The 21,960-nt window shown below is 40.8% G+C and overlaps 1 protein-coding gene across 1 annotated transcript; it reads left to right on the top strand.

The window, feature by feature from the left end:
* The first annotated feature begins 343 nt into the window (after positions 1-343).
* On the top strand, positions 344-19,247 carry ZMYND10 (zinc finger MYND-type containing 10). The gene is made up of 12 exons (XM_083726623.1): positions 344-726; positions 1,921-2,029; positions 3,956-4,072; positions 4,679-4,732; positions 5,577-5,729; positions 7,305-7,393; positions 8,457-8,557; positions 9,761-9,933; positions 11,230-11,355; positions 14,048-14,169; positions 15,622-15,747; positions 17,570-19,247. Exons 1-12 carry the CDS (start codon positions 629-631, stop codon positions 17,679-17,681), a joined length of 1,380 nt encoding a protein of 459 aa, XP_083582749.1. The 5' UTR covers positions 344-628; the 3' UTR covers positions 17,682-19,247.
* The last annotated feature ends 2,713 nt before the right edge of the window (positions 19,248-21,960 follow it).

Below are 21,960 nucleotides of genomic sequence, written 5' to 3'. Positions count from 1 at the left end.
CCAGTGTATAGTTTCTTCTAACCGCAATAGAGAAGGGAACATGCAGCCTCCAAATATTGTTGGACTCCTAACTCCCACAATCCCCAACCAACATGGCCAATAGTTAGGGGAACCTTCATAAAATCATAGAATTGTGGAGTTGGAAGGGACCCGGTGGTCATCTAGTCCAACCCCCTGCAATGCAGGAACCTCAACAAGGTCAATTAAGTGTTTTAAATTTGTTGTTAGCCACCCTGAGCCCGGTTTTCTGAACTGGGAAAGGCGGGGTATAAATAAATTATCATCATCATCATCATCCATATAGAAATCTGTTGGGGTCATATCGAATCCCGGTTTTGTCTTCTACGGCACTGCATTCCCACGGCATGAGGGTTAGATGCCTGGTCTGTCTTTCTCCTAATCACTCGTGGCCAACTAAGACAGTCTTCCATGAACGCGGCGGTCTTAACGGTGTGTCCGCAAGTGAAAGCGGAGGCCCATTCTGGATCCGCAGCAGGGATATGTCGGTGGGCCGCAGTGCCAAGTCCTTCCACTAGAGGTCGCTGGTGGTGTTGCTACTGCTGCAGCTGCAGCCCGCGCTCGTTTCCATGGTGACCGCGTGGGGCCTGGCGTCTCCCTCGAAGCCACGATGGAGGAGGCGCTTCCCACCGTCTTGCTGCCTGGGGAAACCGAAGCGTTGGTGGAGTCGCTAAGGAACTTCCAGCTGCGGGATATCGGAAACTACGGGTACGAGGAGGAGGCCGAGCTGGAGGGAAGGGGGTGTCCATGGGCGGTAGGAAATAGCGCCTCGCTGGGGGAAGGAGCCGAGCAGGCCGAAGCAGGAAGGTTGAGCCCCTTTGCGGGGACGAGTGTCTGGATGGCAGGCAGGAATCTCAAAGGCAAAGCCACCGCACTTCGCTTCACCTGTAGGATTTCTGCCTGCCCCAGCTGTTTTTAAAAAGGTGAGGATCCCTTATCTCCTGTTATCCTGCCACAGGTGGGGAAATAATGGCACAGGCAGTGCCACATTTACGTATAAGCTAAACAAGCTATAGCTTAGGGCCCCACTCTCTTGGGGGCCCCCCAAAAAAATTAAAAGAAAAAACCCACAGGATGTACATTTCCAAAATGTAAGATAAAAAAACAAATAAAATAAAACCGACATACAGCAACAGTGTTTTGTGTTGTGTTGGCTTCTGTGATATAAGTCATGGGCCCTGCCTGCTAGCCCTGCTCCCTAAAATATCAGTGGTTTGCTCACTTCTTTATTTAGGGTACCCGCATTCTGCATGGACTGATTGCATGGCAACATGTGCAAAAGGCTTCAGATACCTATTAGGTCCATAAATTACCATATAGCATATATTCAACACAAAAAACAGCGACAATTTGTTGTTGACAAAGGATAGCTTTGGACATATACAGGGCCCCATTACCTTCAGTAGCTTAGGGCCTCATCAAACCGAAATCCGGCCTACATATTCCCCACCTCACTTTACCCCTCACAACAACCCTGCAAGGTAGGTTAGGCTGACAGAGAGGGTGAGGTTGCCCAGTGAGCTTCAAGGCTGAGGGGGGATTTGAACCCTCTTCTCCCAACACCGTAACCCCCCCTGCCACACTGCCTATGTAGAACTGCCACTGCACCCTGAAGTGCCCTGGAGTTGGGAGGGGGAGAAGAGGGGAGGCACATGCTATCCCATCAGCTGAAGACTGATACAAGGGAGTGAAAGGATAAGAGGCAGTTAATTCTTTTCGAGGACACTGGATGCTAACAGCATTTTCAAATTAGGGATGTCATCAGATCAGATACACTTGTGAAGTATAATCCAGTGCGATAAAATGTGAAGAGTGGCTGATAGCCAGAAGAAATTGTTGTTAGTGGTGGTTGCAGAGAAGAAATGGGGACTGGTGCTAACTACTCTCACCCTACTCTTCTAGGTGGATAAGGCAACATGAGCACATTGAGAAGCTTAACATGCAGGCAATACTAAGTGCTTCTGCTGGGCATGAGCAACTCCTCACTGAGCTTCTGGTGAACAATTGCAAGGTATGATGCATTCAACTGTGGACCTATAAGAGAAGCATTGGTATATGACAGAATCTATGTTCCCATGAACAAAGTTGAACTGTGTTTTATTTGGTACTTGCGTAAGGTTGCTCAAAGAGCTACTCAAGTTTATACACTTATATCCTACATAAAGTAACTACTAGCCCCACCGTGGTCACAACCATAAATGATGATTATTATAGTTTCTCTCCAAATTAACTTGACAGGGTAGAAAAAATTACTTCTTCAGCACTCTTTGTGACTACATGATGGTGGTTATGGTATTAGGAGCTAACTCAAGCTGCATTTAATGATTTTGATTATGCACTCTAAGGCCACAATCCTATGTGAGATTTTTAACAAATTAATTATTGAATTTATATCTTGCCCTTCCTCCCAAAGGAGCCCAGGGAGGCAAACACATCAACAATTTTAAATGAAAAACATTCCAAACAACTAAAAATTCTATTAATAAAACCAATTACAGTTAAACTATCTAAGAGCAGTTACAGGTTTAAAATGCTCTAAGAGCTGTTACAGTTAAAAGCATTAGTTCATTTGGTGATCTTATGGTTGCCTAGAATCATATTCTTCAGCAAGCAAATGCCTGGGTAAATAGGAATGTTTTCAAATTACTCCTGAAAGTTAATAATAATAGAGAGAGAGACATCACTAAGGGGGACATTCCACAAATGGGGAAACCAATAATGACAAGGTCCTGTCATGAGTCATTGACAACTGAGCAGACAACCAATTGTTAAGTCTGAGATGGGACTTAAAGGTAAAGGGACCCCTGACCATTAGGTCCAGTCGCGGACAACTCCGGCATACAGCTTCCGGGTCATGTGGCCAGCATGACTAATCCACTTCTGGTGAACCAGAACAGCGCACAGAAACGCCTTTTACCTTCCCGTCGGAGTGGTCCCTATTTATCTACTTGCACTTTGACCCGTGCTTTCGAACTGCTAGGTTGGCAGGAGCAGGGACAGAGCAACAGGAGCTAACCCCATCACAGGGATTCGAACCACCAACCTTCTGATCAGCAAGCGCTAGATTCTGTGGTTTAGACCACAGCGCCACCCATGTCCCTTGAGATGGGACTTAAAGGTAAAGGTAAAGGTACCCCTGCCCGTACGGGCCAGTCTTGCCAGACTCTGGGGTTGGTGCGCCCATCTCACTCAAGAGGCCAGGGGCCAGCGCTGTCCGGAGACACTTCCGGGTCACGTGGCCAGCGTGACAAAGCTGCATCTGGCGAGCCAGAGCCGCACACGGAAACGCCGTTTACCTTCCCGCTGGTAAGCGGTCCCTATTTATCTACTTGCACCCGGAGGTGCTTTCGAACTGCTAGGTTGGCAGGCGCTGGGACCGAGCAGCGGGAGCGCACCCCGCCGCAGGGATTCGAACCGCCGACCTTTTGATCGGCAAGTCCTAGGAGCTGAGGCTTTAACCCACAGCGCCACCTGCGTCCCCGAGATGGGACTTAGTGCCAGGTAAATATGTTTTCAACAACCTTGTGAGGTTGGTTAGGCTGAGAGTGAATGACTGGCCCAAGATCACGCAGTGAGCTTCATGGCTGAGTGGGGATTTGAATTGTGGTCTGCCAGGTCCTGGTTTGACACATTATTATTATTATTTATTAGATTTATATAGATTTATATATGTCAGGGCAGTTCTAACTGCTACACCACACTGGCTTTCAGTGTTCCATAAGAAAGACTGTGTGCACCTTCTTTCATAGTCACAGCTAATGGTTTTTTGTCTGCCCTGTGAACAGCAGTGTGTAAAGTGAGAGAATTTATTCTGCCTGCAGTAAGCTGTTTGAACACCAGAGAGACATATCACAAGCCCTGAAATTTTCTTGTTTGATTCAGGCCCTACAGACCTCATATCTCACTCATTCCTGATTATTTGTTTTTTCCCGTTTAGATCCCAGTTCTGATTGAGGAATTAATCACTGTGGAAATCTGGAAGCATAAGGTATTCCCTATACTTTGCAGACTGGAGGATTTCAGACCAAAAAGCACATTTCCCATATACTTAGTGGTAAGTTTTAAAAGGGTTTTAGGTAGAATATTTCATAATACTATGCAACTTATACTGCACAATATCTGTAAGAAAGTATCACACAATGATGCTTCAGCTAGCTAAATTAGTCTGACACATCCCAGAATTATCACTATTAGGAGATTATATGTACTATTAATGTACAATAAATTTTAAGCTAAATTTCTGAGAAAGCTAATTATTTCATTAAAGCTAAAGCTTCCAAAACATCAAAATAAATTGTCCCTTTCAAGATGGTATCACCTCACTTTAGTACCTATTATCCTGAATACAGAAAATCAGTTTTTATTTCAGTATGTAATACCCTGTTCTGATCATAACAATCCTACAGGCCAAGGTTCAGTGTAATCAACTGCAGTTTCTAAAGATGGTTTCACCACCACCACCACCACCACACACACACATTAAATCTTTTAAATCTTAATCTGATATGTGGCAATTGTCCCACAGACTACGTTCTCACATCATTAAGATGACACAAAAGTGGAATTCTATATCTTACAACATATTCTCTTGTTTTTTGACATTACTAATGTCTCCAGTAAATGGCATTTTGATAATTTATGCTTTATTCTTCCACCTCAGCTACGTCATGAAGCTTCAATTATTAACCTGTTGGAGACAGTGTTTTTTCACAAGGTAGGCAGCAAATTTAGACTGTTACGAGTGATTATAGACAAAAATTTCATCATGCGGTCACTGCGGATGAATCATGATAATTCACTAAGTGGAGATTTCTCAGTGTGGTAATATGGTCCAGGGGATAATTGTTGATCTGGGCTTTTTTATTCTTTCTTATTCCTCTACTACAGATTATTTTAGAGTGGAGTAGGGTCACCTAGGGCTTCTGCATGAGCTACAAGTAACAATGTCATTGATTTGCCAATCTGTGTAAGATTTTATGTGACTTCACGTTGCAGGTCTGCTGCTCCCCAGATTGGCAGAAGTAAATTTCCACTGGCCCATCTGGGACCAGACATTACAACCTTTACCCCTACCAATCTGAAGTGCAGGCAAGTGCCCCTCAGAAACCAAATATTTGCCCCAGACTTTTTACTTCATCCCTGGTCAAGTATCCTATCTTTTCTTACCTGACCTATTGTGGAATATCCCTTTGACTCTCTTCTAGTACATTTCTTTTGCTAAACTGGTTGCAACAGTGTAATTCAGTCTTCTCTTGCTTTTCACTGAACAACATTTTAGCTCCCAACAGAATAAACCAGATGGCTTCTTATCCTAGCTATTAGACATGCATGGTCAGGCAAGAAGGTATCTTGGATAAGGAAGAAACTCATTTAATCCAGGTACTGGAAATTAGGCCTAACTCATTGAAAGCTATGTTTTTTCAGAGACACACTGTAGAGAACCTAACACATATACACTAAAGTGTAACCAAAGCCACTTTTTAAGTGATGAGTTGCCTTCATTTTGGAATATTGTTTCCATTCTTTCTGCAGAATTTAGCATTTCTATTATTGTGCAGGAAATCTGTGAATCAGCAGAGGATACTATTCTGGACTTGATAGATTACAGCCATAGGAAGCTGACCCTATTAGCAGCTCGAAGTGCCTGTGGGAAGATCCCAGTTGAAAAAAAGCTTCAGTCAGAGGATCTTTCCAATCCTTCATCAATGCAGGTTGGTAAAAGTTACAACCTCCCTCTTCTAGATGGCCTCTTTGGGTAAAATAAAAACTTTTTGATGGGATTTTGGTGGGATTCACCTAACCAGCTCCATCAGCGGAAACCCTGTGAAAAGAATTCTGCTTGTGCAATGGGGTTTTCACCCCTCTCCTTGCATATCTCTTGCCGGGGAGGTTCAGAGAACCCCTAGAACAGTTCGTGGGGGAGGGGGGATCATTCCATGTGCCAAGCTGAAATGCTTGCACAAACTGAATGTTCATCATAAGGCAATGTGGAATTTCACCCTTTAATTCCCAAGATGGAAAATTCATGTGATGCCTCCACGCCATAAAATATTTAATTAAAAAACAGATCATTTGCTACCCTTTGATCTCACAAATGTCATTTCTGAAATGGCCTGTCTCAGTTTGCATCATGGTAGGACCAGGAAAAAAATAATGTCTGCAAAGCTCTGAAACATTCTCTGTTAGTTTCCATAACCACATCTGTTCTCTGCAGTTATTCCCACTACTTTTTCAGAACCAAAAGACCAAAAATCACTGTTCTGAGTAATGAAGTTATTCTAAATAATGAGTTCCCCATTTACTAGGCATGTGGTAACGTTCTAAGTGAAAATGAGTTTTATTTACTACTTGTCTAACAAGCTTTATTCATTGAAAGAATGCAGTTTGTTCTTGTTGAGTTTCAGCTAGCTTCCTCTATCTCCATGCTTCCATCATCATTGTTTTGTGACATGGTAGAGTCTAACCAGTTGTGTCTCACTGTCTAGCATTGTATTAAGCTTGGGAAGATAATGTAGAACACTCAAGAGTTTTACTTGCTGTGAGTTAACAGTCTCTCAGACGCTAAGTAAAGGAATATGCAATCCTTCCACCAGCTTACCTTGTAGCTGTCATCTCCCTGCAAACCCTTCATCTTCTGATTTTGGACACTACTTCATAAACTGTCCAGTCCTGGTAAGGCTGTACTCACTGAAGAGTTGTAAGGAAGCAGGACCAGCTTGAGATTATGTAGCATAGGTAATAGCCGCATTTCCAATGCAGTATCAAGAAGCCAGACCAGAGAAGAGGTGCAATTAGATAAAGGTTCTTTAGTACCCTGGACAGATCAGAGAGTGCAGGCAGCTTGTTCCTACAGGCTCCTAGCTCCCAACCCTTTGTGTTTAGCTATCCATCCTAGGCTCCACCTCAAGGGGTAGAAAGCTTTAAAGATGTAGTTTTGTAGCCTCAAACTTAACACTCCAACATTTCTTTCTTGATTCCTGTCTGATGTATTGCCTGAATGAGGGAGCAGGTACTATGGAGCAGTGTTTCAGAAAGACTGGGGCCAGGGATGTTATCTCTGGGAATTATGATGCAGGGAGCCAAGGTTCACTGCTGGAGCCTGGGTCCAGCACCTCTGCAACTTCACCTCTGGCCCAGGAACTGCTTGAGATGGTGCCATGACTAAGTGTCATTTGTTGAATATGGAGACCTTTAAAAGGTTCAGATTTCCCCACCAGCACCTGGCAGCATCACTATAGTGTTTGAGCCTTAGATATAGCTCTTTGTGTGAATTTTGCTGCTTCCAGGAACTAAAGAAACAAGCTGAGGAGATGGAGTTTGAGATCTCACTGAAAACGCTTTCTGTGTTCCGTTTCATTACCGGTCTACTAGAGAGGTATGTTCAGTTTTCATGGAAGAACTGAGGTAAACGCCTGGGAGAAGGAGTAAAGATTTTCTATATTCCCATGTCTGGGGACGCGGGTGGCGCTGTGGGTAAAACCTCAGCGCCTAGGACTTGCCGATCGTATGGTCGGTGGTTCGAATCCCCGCGGTGGGGTGTGCTCCCGTCGTTCGGTCCCAGCGCCTGCCAACCTAGCAGTTCGAAAGCACCCTCAGGTGCAAGTAGATAAATAGGGACCACTTACCAGCGGGAAGGTAAACGGCGTTTCCGTGTGCTGCGCTGGCTCGCCAGATGCAGCTTGTCATGCTGGCCACGTGACCCGGAAGTGTCTGCGGACAGCGCTGGCTCCCGGCCTATAGAGTGAGATGAGCACACAACCCTAGAGTCTGGCAAGACTGGCCCATACAGGCACGGGTACCTTTACCTTTACCTTTATATTCCCATGTCTGCTAGTTTCAATTTTGGAAGGTTCATTTATGGGTTAGTTCAGGAGTGCCACCTTGGCCCCATGGGTGCCTGGGGCTGTGCGTGCCATGCAGTGTGCATGGCCCTGGCACCAAATTTTGTGGCTGCCCAGTCCCTTCATGGGGAATTTTGTGGGTGCTCGGGCACCCAGGGCCCCAGGGAGTTGGTACCTATGGGTTAGTTCATAACTTGTAATATAATGAGAAGCTGAATTTTGATTTAAGTTGAATATTGACTTAAATTGCTATGAATACAACCATTGAAGTCTTGATGACATCCTTACCTGAATAGCAGTAAACATTTATATATGTTCATTGTGTAGTGCTGTTAATCACAGTATTACTCACTGAAGTGTTGGAGTATATTAGTTTTGCTATAAGTATGGTGATAGGATTTTAGCACTGCTTGCTGGTGTGTATTCTTCACTGCTGATGATTCACTGTAAGCATCCTAGCATGATTACCAACTGAGGTCTTAATTTTTGTCACTTAAATTTTTCATATTAATTTTAGTTTTGTGAACCTTGACGAAAACACTTAGCTGCTCGATTGCATAAAACTGGCATCTTCAATATATCCTTATGTTTTGTCAGTTTGCCAGTGAGTGCTGCGACAAGAATTCTGAATACCCACAACTTTCCATGTCTCTTAGTAGAGTTGGTAGAGCATTCTCCATGGAGCTGCCGTGAAGAAGGTGTGTATTATGGGCTAGGGATTGTTCCTATCAAAAAAGAATCACATGACCTTGTTCCTTTTGATAGTATCTTCTGTAGGCTTGGGTATTAAGGGTTCCTCTTGGTTGGGTCCTCTGTTGTTTGTAAATTGAGACTGGAACATCAGGATAGACTAACACTCTTCTCCATAAAACTCAGGGTTCCCCCTTTTATAGCCCTTCTGCCCAGTAAATGTATTTGTAGTTTATCATCCATTACTTCTGATGGCTATGTCTTCAACTAATTTTTGCATGATTCATTTTTTGTAATTAATATACGGTACAGGCTGCACCTCAACCCATGCTCTGTAACCAGTTGTGGAAATTCAAAACTATCCTTACCATAGCCCCTCTGTTTTAGTTTCTTTGTTTGTTTCCTTTTTATTTGAGCCTAGCTACTTCTTGTTGTCACTTTCTGTTCCTGTACTGCTTTTTCTACCTCTAAAGATAAGTAAAACTGTGAAATGTGACAGTTCACTGAACAAGCTAGGGTGCCTACTCACCCTTGTGTATCTATGAGCAGGCACCTCAGTCTGTCATTCCAAGAAGCAGACAATCATCTGAATATTCAGCTAACCAGGCAGTAGACCACAGTCATGATAGAAGGAAGCATGTATGTACAAGAGATGTACATACTAGGGTACTGATTTAGAAGAAACCTCATGGTGTAGCTATAGCAGCAAAACCAGATTCCTTCATCTGCCCCAGCTGCAACAAAACATGTCTCTCCTGCGTTGGTCTCTGCAACCATGGCAGGCTCTGTAAATCTCCAAGAGATTGACTTTACTCTTGAAGGCTCACTCTTCCATTGTCTCCTGAGACAGACAGATGCAAACCATAGTTAAGGAAAAATAATTCTGTAGCTTCAGTTCTGCAAAAAGAACCCTAATAGAGAGGCTTCTTGCTGTCCTAATAGGGTTCCAGGACCAGAAAAACAGCCTGCTCGTTATGCCCCTGAAGGACTAAATGAAGGGATAAAGAAACAAACTGAACATAAGGAAGTGTACAAATTATACACTCCTCCCGCCCCCAAAGTTTCAGTTTCAGTCACATTTGCATAAACAGCTTTTCATCCATCTTGGCCTGGAGATTTTTGCCTACTAGATCTATATTTATCATATTTAAATGTTACTTGTGATTTAAAAAATGTCCTTTTTTATTATCACTATTTATCATTTTCCCCAGGGAAGCTGAAAAAGTATGAGAATGGTGCATGGTATGAGGTGCCCTATGAAGACCATGTGAAGATGACTAAGTTGGATGGGCAAGTCTGGATTGCTCTCTATAACCTGCTCCTTAGCTCAGAATGTCAGCGCAAGTACAACTTCAATAATTTTAACAAAGGCCAGCTCCTGAAGGTACAGGACTACAGAGGACACAGACTGCAAGTGCATGATTCTCATAATGTTTAGTCTGGCATATTTAGATATACTATTCTAGCTTTAAACAATGTAGCAGGAACCAGGATTAAAAATTATTGATTTTTCATCAGCTAATCCATCACAACTGGGAGTAAAGTAGGGCCTACAGGCCTTAATTGAGCAAACTGGCAAATTAATATTAGTTAATTTTAAATTAATTAGTCAACAGAGGACAAATTTTATCTGTGGGACATTTATTTTGGGAGTGGGATGTTTTTATTCTAAAGGAAACATTGAAAATGCCATTTTCTTCTAACAGTATGTGGTAGCTTTTGTTTGGTAAATTTAATTGCCTTTATTATCTAAAAATATTGAGAATTTGTTGACACACAAATTTTGTTACAACACTGCCTTTTGCATGTGTTGGGGGGATATTGCTTTGTTTTTGTTTTATTATGTATTTTGTGTTATTATTTTGGTTTTATTGTGAACAGCCCTGTGATCTTTGGATGAAGGGTGGTATACAAATTTTGTTGTTGTTGTTGTTGTTGTTGTTGTTATTCCATCACATTCCATCTGCTGCAACAGAAGATGCAGGGCCACTCCATCCATGCAGCTGAGAGACCAGCAACTTTTGATGCCTTCTTTCCTTGAACATTTCCGCCCTGGCTGATCATTACAAAAACTTGTAACTTAGTTTGTTTCATCCTCCCACATATTTTCCTTCTTTTTAGTGATCTGTAAGTCACTTTCAGAGCCTTTTAAGGCAAAGAGTGGGTTTTAAAAAATCAACTGAAGAGTAAGAAGATAAATTTGCTTAGGGCACTGGTACTGCATTCTGTATAGAAATTATATTGGTATGGACTTTTAAAGCCCTAAACAGCCTCAGTCTTGTATACCTGAAGGAGTGTCTCCACCCCCATCCTTCAGCCTAGACACTGAGATCTAGCTCCAAGGGCCTTCTGGTGGTTCCCTCGCATCTGCTTAATATGGGAGCTGGAGGGCTACTTGTTTATATCTTTCTCTGCAGTAATTATAATAGTTGCAACTGATGGCCTCCTTGCTGTTCCAAGTGTAGCAAATTTCTGCCTCCTTGTATTGTTGCTTCCAGTTTTTTGTTGAGCAGTGGAGATTGGGTAATTTGAAATGCATTGTTTTACTTAACCAGCTCTGAGATCTGAGACAGATCTGAGAGAGAAAGTATAGAGGTGTCAGTTGTTCATGCAGATCCTTTTAGTCAGCATATGGCTTATTCTTAACATTTTTAAAAATCTTGTGATCATCTCTGTTTAGCTCCGTGCCTTCCTGACCGATGTCCTCATTGACCAATTCCCCAATCTTCTCGAGCTGCAAAGATTCCTGAGCCATCTTGCTGTGACAGACCCTGTTCCACCCAAGAAGGACCTCATACTAGAGCAGGTATGTCCAAAACCATCTCCTTCTAGCCAACTTTTTTATTCTTGCACTTCAATTTTCCTTCATTATCATTGGATTTTTAAAGGCATTTGCAGCTTTGATATTTCAGATTTATGCCCACAACATATTTGAATGGAAAATATGCCACAATACTTGTCATTTATTGTTTGTGTATCTGTGGCAAGGAAGGTGTGGAAAACATTGTTCAGTACGTGCTCTGTTGCTCTCTTCATAATTCTCCCAGAGATAGATTTATTAAAGGAATTATTCAGAGAGTTTCCTTTTTGAATAATAAGAAAAACTGTTATTTGTTGATGGATGGGGATAAATACACAACATATAAGGTTTCTGTGTTTGCCTTAGCAGCATACTTCTATACTGTTTGTATTTTCATATTTTCATGTTGATGGTTTCCAACAAGTTTGACTGTAGCGTTTACCAATCCCAAAGTATGTTGCAGGTTGATTAGGTGAAATATACCAATCCAGTATAATAAAGGTTCAGCCCCAGGCATGGTCATGTGGAACTCCTATGCTGAAAAGAGAAATGCAAGAAAAACTATACTACTTAACTTTGTTTTATGTTAGCTGCATACAGTTCAGATAAGGTTTGCTGCACACAGGAAAACCCATCTATATACACAGCAGCAAAATAAAAAGTCATATTTAGAGAACTCTGGAATTAGATGATTTGGCATTGGAGCTTATTCTAAGGATAACTTAAGAGCAATCAAATATTAAAGGCAGATATGAATTTAGGAACAGGATTGTTTTAACATCATCAGAATTACAGCATTTGAGCATAGAAATTCCTTAAGCAAGGATATTGATAGTCAGTAGGTAACATTATTCTAAATAGGCAAACATGTAGGAAATTAATCTAGGAGAAAGCCACAGAAAGAGACCATGAAAGCATGTGAAGTTACTCCTCAAGAATATAAAGGTGTGCAATGGATCCCAGAAAAGCTGAATCCAGTGTGATTGTGTCTAAATTCTTAATTATTGAGCAGTTCTAGTCTACTGATTCTCAGGAACATAGGAAGCTACCTTATACAGTGGTACCTCAGGTTACATACGCTTCAGGTTACAGACTCCGCTAACCCAGAAATAGTGCTTCAGGTTAAGAACTTTGCTTCAGGATGAGAACAGAAATCGGGCTCCGGCTGCACGGCAGCAGCAGGAGGCCCCATTAGCTAAAGTGGTGCTTCAGGTTAAGAACAGTTTCAGGTTAAGGACGGACCTCCGGAACGAATTAAGTACTTAACCTGAGGTACCACTGTACTTAGTCACACCATTGGCCCACTTAGCTCAGTGCTGTCTACACTGATTAGCAGCAGCTCTTCAGGGTTTCAGGCAGAAAAGCTTTTCCAGCCCTATCCTGGAGATGCTGCGAGTTGAGCCTGTGACCTTCTGCATGCAAAGCAAATGCTCTACCAATGAGCTACAGCCCTGCCCTTCTTAGTTTACATTGGTACCAGTAACTGAGAATTGGCATTCTGAGAGACTTTTGGTGGTGGCGGGGGTGGACGGGACTGCAGCTATGCTGTACACACCCTGGCAAGGCAAACTTCCCAATGAGCCATGAACTCACCCACTGTCTTTATGCCAAGCAATAATGAAGAGGCTTTTTTCCATCTCCGTCTCTCCACAGAGCAGTCTTTGACTCTCAGTTCCTGCACTGCTATTTTTACTCGATAGGGGCATCAACTCTTTTGAAACATCAGCTTTTCCTGTAGAGCTGAACTTCATCACACTTGCCCTTTGCCAGATTTTTCTCTCATATTTGAAAGCTCACGCCTGGGTGTTTCTTTTCAGGGAACTGACAGATTACAGAAAGTTCTATTTTAAGTAAGCTTTTAGCCATGTGGCAGATGTGGTTTTCCAAAAAACTACTTCCGGTAGTTCTACATTCTAGGCTCATGCCTCAATATCCACCTTCAACTTAGAGTATTTGGGGCCTCCTACTGAATCGTGGAACGTTCTGGTATTGTATTTTCTGAAGATCTGAATACTACAAATTATATTATAAATATGTAATCTTCAGTGGGACAGACAGGGTTCACTCCCCTCCAAAATAATAACATCAGATACACACAGAGAGAGTTTAATAGCTAAATGGAACAAGTCTGTTTTTTCCATCAATGCTTTTCTAAGCAAGACTTCCCTCATTTCTAGTTCATGTAACCAACATGCAGGAAACTGATTGCTAGTTGTGCCCTAGCAGTAAAGCGGATTCTAGCATGGGGAAGCAAGGATTTGCGAGATAATCAAACAGAAAGTTTTTTTATTAAAAAAACAAATAGGTAGAGGACAAGCAGGCCAGGAATTGCTCCTGCTGTTAAGCTTAATTCAAATCTGTCTAGAAGAGGCTGCAATTTCTTAAAAGAATTATACTGAAATTTCTTCTATTTGGCATTTGTCCACTGTTACATAAAACTGTTCAATATTCCTTCAGAAGTCTCCCCATTCAACTCTATTGTTAGACTTTCCCTTTAGTCAGTTAAACCTAGACAGAAATCCTGCTTTTTTCTTTTATATAAATAGATGCTTATCGCTTCCAAATGTGCTTGCACTCTACTGAGCTTCAGGAATTATTACTGCTCTCAAATCCCTTGCTTTAGATGTATTCACCTTTCTTTCTTTCTTTCTTTCTTTCTTTCTTTCTTTCTTTTTTCTTTTTTTCGCTGTCCTAACAGGTTCCTGTAATATGGGAAAACATTGTCAGTAAGAACTCTGGAAAATGGCAAGCAATTGCCAAGCACCAGGTAAACAACATGTTTAGCCCTTCAGAGGAGGAACTGAAAAGCCAGGCTTGCAGGTAAAATTTTACTATGCTCAGATTCATACTATATCAAAGCTTATGTTATGGCAAGTCTTTGTTTTAGCCAGCTGGATGCACAGAATCTGAAAGCTCACATGCTGAATAACAAACATTCAGCTTTCCCAATTCAACTAGGTTTAGGAACCCCCGGATGAAATTTGACTTCCTATAGTAAAATTAGAAGGTCTTTGATGTGTGAAATGTGAACTTATATTCATGTAACATAATGTCATGAAAAAAGCGTCCTTTAGTGTTCGGTTTGGAGTTGTTCAGAACTTAAAGGTAAAGGACCCCTGGACGCTTAAGTCCAGTCAAAGGCAACTATGGGGTGCGGCACTCATCTCGCTTTCAAGCCAAAGGAGCCAGAGTTTGTCCACAGACAGCTTTCCGGGTTATGCGGTCAGCATGACTAAACCGCTTCTGGTGCAATGGAACACCGTGACGGAAGCCAGACCACACGGAAATGCCACTTACCTTCCTCCCACAGCGGTGCCTCTTTTTCTACTTGCACTGGTATGTTTTCGAACTGCTAGGTTGGCAGAAGCTAGGACAAAGCAATGGAAGCTCACCCCATCACTGTACTGATTCGAACTGCCGACCTTCTGATCGGCAAGCCCAAGAGGCTCAGTGGTTTAGACCGCAGTGCCACCCGTGTCCCTGTTCAGAACTTACATCCACCTCAGGTGGGTATTCAGGCCTTTGGAGTTGCTAAGCAGGAATTTAAGCTGTGCATCATCCAAGGAAACCAAAGCAAAAACAGCTGGAGTTCAAACCTATAAAAGCCTCTTGCCTGTTAACAGGCCATAGCAGATCATGTGAAACACTTCGGAGTCAGCTTTGGTTTTTTGCCAAAGGGATTTGGCTCCCTGCCACATACTCTGAAGCCTTACAGGACCCAGGCACCACATCTAAGTACTGTTGCTCTAGGACTGTGTTATAGTTATCTTTTATATTGCCTTTTTCAGTTAGCAGTGTCCAAAGCACAAGAAAGCTTTCTTAGAATTAGGAAATGGGTCCACAAGTATGATCCATCAAAACTTTCGTAAATTTATTTCATTTCATTTCTGAACATGTTTAAATATTTTTAATTATCTCTAACTTGCTAGTGTCTGAATTCTAGTTCTGACCTCCAGGTGTAAGGAAGTCTTTGGGAAAAGGCTTTTCCGTTATGTGGTGATGTCATTGTGTGTCCAGCCTGCAGTTGTATGAAGTGTTTATAACACTGTTTTAAATCAAGATTGTGAATCCATTTATTTTTGTTCTCATATTGCACTAAATTCAACTAGCTGTCAGCTACCTTACAATACCACTTGACATTCCGCTGAATGTGATATCAGTCTTGGATGTAAAGGCTCTATCCTGTAGCACATGACAAAGACTAAGTAACTGTTGGAATTATCTGCTGTTGCTTGAAGGACTTTCTGAAGCCTGCTTTCTGTCTTAAATCAGATGGGCAAAAACATACAACCTGGATGTGATGGAAGCCCTGATCCCAGAGAAACCCAAGTGTGGGATGTGTGGCTCCGAGGCAGCAAAACGCTGCTCTCGTTGCCGGAATGAATGGTATTGCAAAAGGTAAGTACACCTAACATAAGACAGTTGCTGTGCTATACTGAGCCCTTTTTTGGGGTAGCTCATATGTAGGCAAAAGCTTCAGAGATACCCCTCAGAGCAAAAGCCATTCATTTTAAAGCCTGTGTTTTGAATACTATAGAACACCTTACTGGCTTTTACCTAGACTACAATCTTGCTTTTCTGGCTCATTTGTTGTGAAATCTAGTAGTATTTACTAACATTACTGCAATCTGAGCTCTGCAACTTAGTGATTATACTGTTCCATATGAGTCTCTGCATCTTCCTTTGTAAGCATTTTCTTATGCAAAAAATACACAGTATTAATCAATCTTTAAATCATAGTTCCAAAATTAAATAAACTTTTTTCTTATAGCCTTGATTAATCTTATTAATAGGAACACTATCTCAAACAATCTTTCTTTAGCAGACATTTGCTATTCTGAGGTATTTTACTACTCCTACTGAGTCCACAGTGCAGACTCTTAAACTTCCATTAGAGGAATATCCCTCCATTGCAGTTCTGTTTTCCTTACAGAAATATATGAAATTATATGAAATATATTTCAGATCCATGCTTCGACGTTCCTCATTTTATATCCACTCTCTCTTATCTAATAGACCTTTAACAATAAGACAGTCATTAGATTAGGCATATCCTAAATGACATGAGCTAACCATTCCTCACATCTTATAGGGCTGATCAAGCCTCTTGCAATATACCATAGCAAATCTCATGTGTATCATTCATGCCCATTATAAAGAGGAGTTGTGCAGACTGAGGCTGCCCTTTGCTTTCTTAACTGAGTCAGAAGATACGTTTTTCTCGATGTCATATTTCAAGGTTACCTCTCATTGCTCTGACACTTAATTTCCAAACAAGGGTTAGTGGAAAACACAGCTCAGATGGAGGAAATTATTCTGTATGAATCTGCATTGGATTTCCCCCAGCCAGTTTTGTCCATAAAGCAAAATAGGGGAAGAATTATTAGTAATATTAAAACTTGAAATTTATATAGTGCTTTTTCCTAAGAACCCAAAGCACTTTTCATGATATTATCTAAGTTGTTTTTCCCAACAACCTTGTAAGCTATGGACAGTATTATTATTTACATATTGCATATGAAGATGAGAAGCTGAGCAATAGTAGCTTGTTTAAGGCTACCCAGAGAGTTTAAAGCTGATGAGAGATTTGAATCCAGGTCTAATAAACTCATCATAGCATGTACTTTTAGCCACAATGCTATACTTTCTTTAAAAATATAGAAAGCAAAAATGCACATTGTGCTGGCTACAGAAGGATATATAGGGGATAATAGAATTCCTGTTTATCCATATGTGGGTAAGAAAGCACAAATCAGTGTTCCACTCTCAAATATGTGGGTAAAAATCACAAATTGGTGCCCCACTCCAAAGTGAACTTGTTTTACAGTATATAGTTTATACAACACCAATTGCAGTTTCCGCATCCAAATCACTGTTTAAAAATAGATTTTTAATCACTGCGTGATATAAACACTCAAGGCAAAATACTGTTTTAAGACATATACAGTACAACTTTTCTCAAGTTCATACTAGTATACCCATACAAACAAAATTAAAATAACAAAACACAATAATGAACATTTCAGTTTACTAAAATTCCACAAAGGAGATCATAGAAATCAAGAGGCAGTACCTCAAGTAGAATGGCAATCTGCTAAAGGTATCAGGGAGGCTTCAATCTTGCAGTTAACAAATTTATATATCCATATTCCATTCTGACTCCTGAGCTACCTATTATTTTTTTCTAAAATCCTTTCTTTTTTCACTCTCCCCTTTGCAGAGAGTGTCAGGTACAGCACTGGCAGAAGCACAAGAAAGCTTGCAACTTGATGGCTGATACCTTGAAGAAAATACAGGAAGATGTACAAGTGCAGACAACTCCTTCCAAGTAATTCTGATGGGTAGAGGAGTTTGCTCCAGTTCCTCCTTTGACAAATAGGCTAAATTTTAGAGTTTGAGATTAGAAAATACCCTCCTATTAACAGCATACACAGGAAGCCACTTAATGTCAGATTTAGCAAACTTTCAAACAAATACAGCCTAGGCTAGAGGAACAAAATTCTCATACACTAGAAGAGATTGCACAAGAAAACACTGAGCCCACTGAGTCTATATTGGTTTAGGTTCTCTCCCCTATGCCAATTTAATCTTAAAATACCACGGCTGCTTGTCTCCTGGACTGTGAATGTGATGCATGCATATTGGACTGTTCCTGTACTAGTGACAGAGAGCTAGAGTAACTCCCTAGGAATTTGGAAGGGCTGAATTTTAGTTGTGCTAGAATTGCTTCTTTACTTTGTCATTTAGAATTTTTAAGTCTATGGAATCGTTTTGCATACTGGAATCGTTTTGCATACTTAGATGAAGAGCCTGCCCAGTCCCATGGCACTGCTACAGTTAACAGCAGAAATGATGAAGCTGACTCACAATTGTTTTCTTTCCATGAACCGATGCAGACACTGATACCTATATACCTGATTTGAGAATGAAAACCTGAGCCTATTTTTTTTAAGCCTTTATGGAAAATCATCATTAAACCCAGAAGGCACTCATCTTTTCTGGATTGTTTTTCATATGCCATTCTATAATGTTGGACACTCTTCTTATCTGACTTCCCTATGCTGCTTTTCAGAGAGAAGTAAAACAATCTAAAGAGCATGAAATATCTTGTTCAAATTCAACCCATTTTTCAGCACTGTGGAGTGTACAGACACATTCACACACAGAGAGAGCATTCTTACAATTTACAAAGTTCCTATTACATCTCAGTAATTTAAATTTACTTTTGAAATTATAGCTATATCCTGAATACTTGAATCTCAGTCCAGAGACAGTTTATTCTACATCTTGTTCAAAACAACTAAATTTAATTGTTTTGCAAAATATACATTACATACAAACTGTAGCTCAAGGGCTGTTTTTGGATAAAAGCTGCTTCTGAAGGGGGTAATGAGAAGCAACAGATCAGAATGGGTGCTTGACTATATTACCCTGTTCAAAATTCCTGCCCCCACTTGTAGCTTTCACCTCATGGGGTAGTGTTTGTAAAGACTAAGTTATACACATTTATATATAACATGTTGTTTGATCCCAATTTATGTCAATTACTTTAATAGCTGCACTCTATATGGACCAGACTCTATATGGACCAGGATCCCAGCACTTAGAAATATTTTGAAGTCTCAAAATAGCATATGTGTCTTTTGTACTATGGGACAAAAAGAATGGAGAGGGCCAACAGGCAGTGTCCCATCTGGTTGCTTCAGAAGCATTGAGTGCTAAACCAAGGGAGGAGACAGGGAAAGGATGTGGTTAATTAAACAATTTCAGTTTTGCTGAGCTGCACGGTTTCAAAATTGAGAGCACAACACATTACATCTTTACTGAGAAAGTTGATTCTGTTATTTAATCCTTGTTTTGTTGTTAAAAATTAAACTAATGTCTGCCATGTGAGAACATTTAGGAGTGTGATGCTATGTGTAATTGATACCCTCAGGAAAGAAGTCCCAAGGGAGTGAATGAAAGTCTTGTTTAAAAGTATCAAGGAAGTCTTGGCTTTGATATTTTCAATATTTAAAGTTATTCAGAGCTTGCCAAAGAATCCTATCAATACCCACCATCACTGTTGTCCTTTCCCCTTGGAAACTGATCCTTTTATCCATTTTGCTTATATTCACCAGGGGCTTCAGGGCTAAATTAGACATGGAGTAGTTGTGCAAGTGTTTGTCCTTTATGCAAATAAAAAGGTGGCTGGGGCCTATTGTTACAGAAAAAAGAACACACAGTGCGGGGAGCAGAAACGGGCCCTACCATGTGTTACCTTGCTGCCCTCCACTACTTTAAACAGCTTTCCTTAATCCTGTTCTGATACCAGAGATGAGCCATGCCAGAAGAAAATTGCTTCAAGAAGTGGATCAAAGCTAGGTAAGGTGGAAGAGGGTGGGTTTCAAACTTCCTCTGCCCATTCCTTTTAGTGTAAAGAGTGGATCCAGTCAAACCCTTATATGTGAAATGAGCTGGCATCTGCATAAAATACATTTATTTATTGTATTGTTCATTTGGCAGTTCTTTGGAAAGAGCAATTACACACATACACTGATTGACTAGGGACACCGTCTTACCTCATAGTGTGTGGCTTGGCTCTGTTTGCTTGTGTCATGCTTGCTCTGCAAACATCACACATATAATTCTAGCACACTGGGACTACAGTTGGGTTGTAGTTTGGAAAGGACTGATGAGTTTATAGTTTCAGGTCAGCGGTTGGACTAGATGATATTTTGGTCATTAACTCTGATTCTGTGCATTCAGCTGTGCTCTTTGCCCATGAAGATGAAGACTAGCATCATGGTATAACACACATATGGCAAACAAGTGCTGTTTCATGGTTCCTTGACCACAGTGCCCATTTTGCCTGGTTTTCATTATGTCACAGTCATCCTGCCTAGAGAATTGTACCTGCAAAAAGATGAAAGGGTTTTTTTAATGAAGGCTTATTAGTGACAAGATTGAGCTTGTCAGATGCAGTTTAACATTGGAGGTGAATTACTGGTTTAGCTAAACTTAAAAAGATATACTAAGAATAATGTTTAAATGGCCTTTTCCAATTTTAGGCCATCCAATCCAGATAAATAAATGATATGAATTCAGGTATGCTTCTTGATAATTGGTCTTGTAAGGAAAAATCAAGCTGAAATGATAATAAAGGTTGCTGCTCAAGATTTATAAAATTCCTACAGCGCTTGTTATCTCTGAGAAGATACTTCTTTTATACCAGGCACTATGGAAGTTGATGTTCATTGTTCTAATCAGTCATGAGTTCCAGAACCAGACCTATGACCAACATATTTTTATTTCAACATTTCTTTGATGTCTTCCAGTGACAAAAATAAACAGGAGCCAGCTGTGTCTCAGCTAGCTTTTGCAAAAATAATAAGATATCTTAATCTCACATTTCTAGTACTGTTCTCACCATTAGCTGTCCATAAGTATCCCAGCTGTCCCTGGTTTTATAAGGCTGCAGTCCTAGACCATCTTAGCTGGAAGTAAGCACCACTGAACTCAGTGAGGCTTACTTCTGAGCAGACATGTAAAGTTTTGCATTTTAAATATGATTTACTTCTTGAGCTAGGCAGGCTGTGCACAGGCATTTACAAAACTTAAGGCTTACTTTAGAAATTCCTGACTAATTCTAGATTTTAGTTGAAGTGGGATTGTGTTTTACTGTAGTGGGAGCAAAGTAGTTGACCATTAAACTCCTCCCTGCCTTCATTCTGTAGTCCAAGAGTCAGCTGCTGTTTGTGTGTGGTAAAAATCAAAGCTTATGGAGAAAGTTAAAAGAAGGCTGGAACAACTGCTCTTCCTTCACAAGCACACACACACACACACACACACACACAAACACACACAAACACACAACTACATTCTTCTAGAAACAGCAGAGGAGAATGTACTCATTTGGTAATTGTAAGGTTTTAGATTTGACCTTGGGGAATTGGCTAATTGTTTTTCCGGGCCTTGGTTTTCTACATTAAAATAACCAGGATAACCACTCATTATACAATTATGAAACAATCTCTGGTCTTTAGAGGATATCATCTGTGTAAACAACAAGCGCTGTTTTCTGGCAAGGAAATATGCAGCAGCATATGTGCATGTACATAATATTATGTATAACATAAATCTATTCCTTTATCAATTTCCGCTTTGCTTCCACATCACATATCCTGCAAACATTTCTTGTTCTAGGAAACTAAAGAATAGCAAATCAGAGGTTATTGTCTTGTAAATGAGCTTTTAACTGATTAACCAGTTAGAAGGAAGGAAGGAGACAATCTACAAGAGGGGGAAATGTTCCATCAGTTTTGTTCATGTTTAAAGTGTAGGTCCTTTCTAGCTGAGATATTGGGAGTGGGTTGGCTTGGCAGATGTTGGAATGGAAATAACAAGAGATTTCACATATCACTTTTTATTCTTGGAACAGTAGCTATATCACTGCTGTCAACATAGTTGATTTGTACACCTTTTCCTCAAAGTGAAAAGATTTGTGTTATCTATGATGTACATACAAACAAAAGGCTCAGAGGTGAATTTTAAGCAATGAAGTAAGAAAAACATGAAAGGCAGAAAGTACAGTGACATAATCAGTTGCATAATTGATAGTGGTAATTCACG

This window comes from Podarcis gaigeae, assembly GCF_964106915.1.
Source record: "Podarcis gaigeae genome assembly, chromosome: 2".
Lineage (NCBI taxonomy): Eukaryota > Metazoa > Chordata > Lepidosauria > Squamata > Lacertidae > Podarcis > Podarcis gaigeae.
This window is presented reverse-complemented; position numbering and strand designations above follow the sequence as displayed.

Coding starts and splice junctions, on each gene's coding strand:
- ZMYND10 (XM_083726623.1), top strand. CDS start 629: ATGGAGGAGGCGCTTCCCACCGTCTTGCTGCCTGGGGAAACCGAAGCG. Junction 4,073..4,678: donor CATTTCCCATATACTTAGTG/GTAAGTTTTAAA, acceptor CTTCCACCTCAG/CTACGTCATGAAGCTTCAAT. Junction 11,356..14,047: donor AGGACCTCATACTAGAGCAG/GTATGTCCAAAA, acceptor CTGTCCTAACAG/GTTCCTGTAATATGGGAAAA.